We start from the raw sequence: 6,306 nt of genomic DNA, 5'->3' as shown, positions 1-6,306 counted from the left end.
CCCCCCCCCCCCCCCCGTGTGTGTGTGTGTATCTATCTGTGTGTGTGTCTTGGCTCTTATATCTTGGTATGGGTATGGAGGTCAGAGGACACTCTATAGGAGTTGGCTGTCTGGTCAGGCTTGGTGGCAAGTATCTTGCCCTACTGAGCTTTCTGGCCAGCCCTGAAGAGATGTTTATTTCTAAACTAAAATCTTTAGGGATTTTTGTCCTTTACTGTATTGTTTTCTATGCTGGTTGTGCTTTGAGAGCCATCTTTTAGGCATTGCATATTGGCTTTCTCTCAGGCTGTGTTAAACTTGCTCAGGTCTCTTTACATTGTAAGGTACATGTTAGAGTCTTGATATAGCAAAGTCCCTGTGAATGATAGAGAGGGGTGTGGTGCACTATACCATTTTGATAGATTTCCTTCCTGGAGAACTTTAGTACCTGAGACAGATGAGAACCAGAGTTTCTAGTTAGTGGTAGTTAGTGGTGTCTGTTCCCTCTGTGGAAGTGTTTGGCTCTTTGGGAACACCATTTTGTCTGTGGTAACTAGTTAACCTCAAGGGCTCCAACACAGCTGGTCTTGTTGGAGTTTGCTCCATGTTGGTCAGACATTTCTGATTTCCACTGACTGTCCTCCCATAAACTTCCCTGTCACCTCCCATAACATATTCTAAGACAGCCATCTCATCGTTTGTGATCATGTAAATGAAGAATATAGATAGCCTTTTCTCCCCATTCAACTCAAGGCTTTGCTATTTGACCTCAGGTTGTGGAGGTTGAGTGAGGCTCAGTATAAAGGTTTCAGTATATTCTATGCAGTCATTCTTTTTCTACCTTTGAAACAAGGAACTTCCTGTCTTTTTGCCTTCCTTGCTTACTTTCCAGCAGAGATCAGGATTAGAACTAATGGGTTGCCTGTTTTGTATGGCTTGGGGACACCTCTTGGGTGAATTAGCACTGTGAGCCTTGGTAGCCTAATGGTGTTCTGTGTTTCATTCTGCTCTTTGCTTTCCTTACTATGCTGCTGTAACATGAGGAGTGGCTTGTCGGGGGTTTTTGTCTTTTTTTCAGCAGGGCAGGTCACATCTTGCTTCTTCCATGGTCTGGGGAGGACTGGGAGGAATGGGCTTTCTCCTTCCTAGAATTCTCTTGTTCTCATTGCCCCACCTCTACTTCCTGTCTAGTTGACCCGCCTATACTTCCTGCCTGGCCAATCTGCGTTTATTTAAAACATGATTGACAGAATATAGACAATTATCCCGCACCATACTGCCACCCACACATTGGCGACTGTGCTCACCTGTTCTTTCTTTCTTTTTTTTTTTTTTTTTGGTTTTTCGAGACAGGGTTTCTCTGTGGCTTTGGAGCCTGTCCTGGAACCAGNTTTTTTTTTTTTTTTTGGTTTTTCGAGACAGGGTTTCTCTGTGGCTTTGGAGCCTGTCCTGGAACCAGCTCTGGAGACTAGGCTGGTCTCGAACTCACAGAGATCCGCCTGCCTCTGCCTCCCGAGTGCTGGGATTAAAGGCGTGCGCCACCATCGCCCGCGAAACCATAGTATTTAAATCACTCCTTGGCCCATTAACTCTAGCTTCTTATTGGCTAACTCTTATATATTAATTTAACCCATTTCTATTAATCTGTGTATTGCCACATGGCTGTGGCTTACCAGCTAAAGTTCCGTCCGTCTCTGGCGGGCCTATATGGCATCTCTCTGACTCCGACTCCTTTCTCCCAGCATTCAGTTTAGTCTTCCACGCCTACTTAAGTTCTGCCCTATCCACAGGCCCAGAACAGCTTTTTTATTAACTAGTGGTATTCACAGCATACAGAGGGGAATCCAATATCAGGTCACCAGAACATGAGGAGCTGTACTAAAGAGTTGCACTGTTAAGAAGGTTGAGAACTACTGCCCTAGAGGAATGAGCTCACCATCATGGGGAGGCATGAGATAAGGCAGCTGGAGCAGCAAGCTGAAGGCTCACATCTTGAACCACAAGCAGGGAGAGAGCACATGAGAAATGGTAACATGCTTTGAAGCATCAAAGCCCACCCCAGTGACATACTTCCTCCAGCAAAGCCACACCTCCTAACCCTCCCAGTCAGCACCATCAACTGGGGCTCAAGTGATCATATGCCTGAGACCATGGGGTATCTCTTTTACTACCTCACCAGTAGTTCATCAAAAGGCTTTCATACTTAACATTTTGTTCCTAGGGATAAGGACACTTATAGAATCCAGCCATGTCTTTGACAATCAGAAAGCTGGCTGACTTCATTTAATCTGCCCAACTTTGCTGATACTCCAATAGTGAGGTTTACAGGTCCCGGGTTTGACTTCCACGGTGCATTGCTTCAGTTACTAATGCCTTTTCAATGTCCTTTGGTCTGAACAGTTCTCCTCTTGTCTTTTGAACCTTAGCTTTCCTTTCCTTTTCTGGTTACTAGGAATCAGATGCTAGGTTAGAGCATGGCTCAACGGTTAAGAGCACTTGAGTGTTCCATAGGTCCTGTGTTCAATTTCTAGCAGCCACATGGTGGCTTACAACCATCTATAATGGGATCAGATTCCCTCTTTTGGTGTGCATGAAGACAGCATTCATATAAAATACATGAATAAATAAATCTTTAAAAAAATGCTAGGCCAGTGGATTGCATTCTGCCTATGACCTTGAGGAACATAGTTACTTTGCTGAATGTCCTTTGATAAAAGGTGTTCTCTCTCTCTCTCTCTCTCTCTCTCTCTCTCTCTCTCTCTGTCTCTCTCTGTCTCTCTGTCTCTCTGTCTCTCTGTCTCTCTGTCTCTCTCTCTCTCCTCATTCTCTCTGGAGACAAGGTCTTTCTATGTAGCCATGGCTGTCCTGGAACTCACTGTATAGGCCAGGCTTGTTTTGAACTCAGAGATCCTGAGTGCTGTGGTTAAAGGAGTGTGTCACCATTTCTGGCTCCCCTCATTAAGGTTTTCTTCAGATTGCCTTGGGGCTTGGTTGTTTATGCCCAGATGGACCAGTGCAGTTTTTAGGGCATATTAGCCATGTGACAGCTTGGGTTTCTGTTACTTGGTTAAGACATTGTTTGCCAGGTTCATTGACTTTATAGTTACTGAGTATGTTGTACTTTAAGTGCTTGTAGAGCTAGCACATCAAACTTTATTGATACTGTTTTATTATGGCCTCAAACTCTGATCCTTCCATCTCCCTATTGCAGAGAATTGCTGAGATTCTAGCTGTGCACCACTGTCTTTAGCTTATATAATGCCAGAGATTAAACCCAGGGATTTGTACATCCTCTGATTGCCGGCTAACGGCTCATCCTGAGCAATGTCTTGGGCATGGATCAGTTTGCTTTGTTATGTTAAATGTTGGCTACTGTGTAGAACACATATTGCAACATACAAGAAAGAAGGTTGTTAGATTGATATGCTTGATTTGGTTGTGCTTTGTGAGTTTTGGGAACTATGTGTGTTAGTGATGGACATACCTAAAATGTCCGAAAGCTGGTAATCAGTTGACCAGCTATGCGAATGTGTCCAATGGACATAGACTTAGTCAACCTTTTTTAAATTTTGAGACAGGCTCTTTCTGTGTAGCCATGGTTGTTCTAGAATTTGATGTGTAGACAAGGCTGGCCTCTGCCTTTGCCTCCCCAGTACTGGGATTAAAGCAGTGAGCTGTCACACCAGACCAAACATTGTGATCTTAATAAAATATTGTAAGAAATACAAAATTGTTGGGTGGTAGTGGCACATGCCTTTAATCCCAGCACTTGAGAGGCAGAGGCAGGTGGATCTCTGTGAGTTTGAAGCCAGCCTGCTCTACAGAGTGAGTTCCAGGACAGCCAAGGCTACACAGAGAAACACTGTCTTGAAAAACTGGAAAAAAATACAAAGTTTTCAAATAGGTGTTTATTTACTTTTACTCTATAATACTAGATGAATATCTGTGGTGATGAATATCTGGTGTTGAAGGTCCTTCTGTCTATGTGTTGCTTTCATTGGTTAATAAAGAAACTGCTTTGGCCTGTCAATAGGGCAGAACTTAGGTAGGTGGGGAAACTGGACTGAATGTTGTGAGAAAGAAGGGCGGAGTCAGGGGACGCCATGGATCCACCTCCAGAGATAGACATGCTAGAGCTTGGCTGGTAGGCCATGACCTCGTGGTGATGCACAGATGAATGGAAATGGGTTAAATTAAGATGTAAGAGTTAGCCAATAAAAAGTTAGAGCTAATAGGCCAAGCAATGATTTAATTAATACAGTTTCTGTGTGGTTATTTTGGTTCTGGGTGGCTGGGACAAACAAGCTGTCTCCCTCCTATAAGTATCCCTTTTCACTTTTTGGTGTAGTTCTTTATTATGCACAGTTTAGTGTGTGGCTTAATTGTTAAAGGACTGTGTTTAGTAACCTTAAAACAAATGATTAAATTGGATTTGTGGGCCACTGTGTTGGGGACAAATAGTGTCTTGATATTGCATTGCTGTGAAGAGACACTGTGACTGTTGCAGCGCTTATTACAGAAAACATTTAACTGAGGATTGCTTAATTTCAGAGGTTTAGTCCATTATCATCATGGTGGGAAGTATGGCAGCAAGCAGACAACATGGTGCTGGAGAGGTAGCTGACTGAGAGTTCTCCATCCAGATCCACAGGCTGCAGGAAGAGAGATACTGTCACTGACTTGAGCTTTTGAAACCCCAGTGACATATTTCCTCCACAAGGCCACTCCTACTCCAACAAGGTCCCGCCTCCTGATTCCTCTCAAGTAGTTACCACTCCTTAATGACAAGACATTCAAATCTGTGAGCCTATGGGGCCATTTTCATTCAAACCGCCACAAGTAGTTTTGGTATATTCTTTAAAAAAAATTATTATTTTAGTTTTATGTGTATGGGTGTTTTGCCTGCATGCATATGCATTCCTGGTTTCCACAGAGGCCAGAAGAGGATGCCAGAATCCAGAAATCTGGAAATAGAGTTACAGATGTTTGGGAGCCACCATGTGTGTTCTGTGTTGAACCCAGTCCTCTGAAGAGCAGCCAGTACTCTTAACTGCTGAGACATTTTTCCAGCTCCTATATGTGTATATTTGTGTGTGTGTATACATACATACATATAAATATATAAAGCAATTGGACTTATGTAAGTTCATATCATTTTACCCTGCTAATAATTAATTTTTCTTTTTTTTTTTTTAGATATTATGATCAGATTTGTTCCATTGAACCCAAGTTCCCATTTTCTGAAAATCAGGTAAACTATTAATTTTATTATAAAGTTGTGTGTTGATGACAGGTCACCCATTTCCTCCCACCTAAGATACTGTTTCATTGAAGTCAATGATGTGTCTTTACTATGTTTAGGCCTTTGTGGAGTTTTATATAAATTAGAATTTCTGAGGTCTGTTTGATGTGAATATTTGTCCTGAAGATTCTCCTGAATTCTCTTCATGTTTTCCTTAGTCCAGAGTGTTAATTTGTATCTTATACCAAATGGGATCTGCTTATAGATGGAAATAATGTGCTATTTTCCCCTGGACTTTTTGTTCTTAGTTTTTTGAGGGGGTGGAGGGTTGAGACAGGGTCTCTTTAAACAGCCCTGTCTGTGCTGGAACTCACTCTGTAGATCAAGCTGGCCTTGAACTCATAGAGATCTATCTGCCTCTGCTTGCCTCCTGAGTGCTGGGATTAAAGGCTTGTGCCGTCATGCACAGCTCTCCTTGGATTTTACAAAATTGACTTTGGTTTTACAAAATTGAGAAGGAAATTATTAATTCAAGAAGTACTCTGTTTTGTGCTTTCAAAATTATTGGTAAAAAATTATTGGTACAAAATACGCTTATATTTTTAAGATACAAGAATGTCAGCCTTACTTTGTCTTAAAGGATAGCTGTTGAAGTTGTCGGTAGTTTCTTAATAGATTTATGTGAGAGACGTGATGAAAGTCTTTAAAGTGTGTAGTACTTCTAGATCTTAAAATGGCAAAAGAACAGAGACTGAACTCGGGTTGTCGGGCTTGGGAGCAAGCGCTGTTACCTGCTGATCCATCTTGCCAGCCCAGGGTCTCCATTTTTCATGTACATATTGTGATCCATTCATATCCTACCTATAAAAAAATGGCAAAAGAAAAGTTCTTTGTGGGCCTGATGAAATGACTGAGCCATTAAGAGAGTGTTCCACTCTTGCATGGGTTCCCAATCATTTCTAGCTCCACATTTGGGGGTCCAGTACGCTTTCCTGGACTCTATGGTCCCCTTCCTACTCTTTATCTTCTCTCCCTCCCCCATACACATGGAAATAAATTAAAATTATTTTTAAAAAGTACTTTAT

At 42.1% G+C, this 6,306-nt stretch overlaps 1 protein-coding gene across 1 annotated transcript in view; it reads left to right on the top strand.

Annotated features, from left to right (window-relative positions):
- Window positions 1-6,306, top strand: part of Pdcd6ip (programmed cell death 6 interacting protein) — a 56,004-nt gene that overhangs the window by 13,761 nt on the left and 35,937 nt on the right. The window contains exon 2 of the mRNA XM_050139489.1: window positions 5,176-5,230. Coding sequence (XP_049995446.1) covers window positions 5,176-5,230 — 55 coding nt within the window. The remainder of the gene's footprint in view (window positions 1-5,175; window positions 5,231-6,306) is intronic.

Source organism: Alexandromys fortis, unplaced genomic scaffold, assembly GCF_014885135.2.
Source record: "Alexandromys fortis isolate MF-2015 unplaced genomic scaffold, M_Fortis_MF-2015_v1.1 scaffold_36, whole genome shotgun sequence".
Lineage (NCBI taxonomy): Eukaryota > Metazoa > Chordata > Mammalia > Rodentia > Cricetidae > Alexandromys > Alexandromys fortis.
This window is presented reverse-complemented; position numbering and strand designations above follow the sequence as displayed.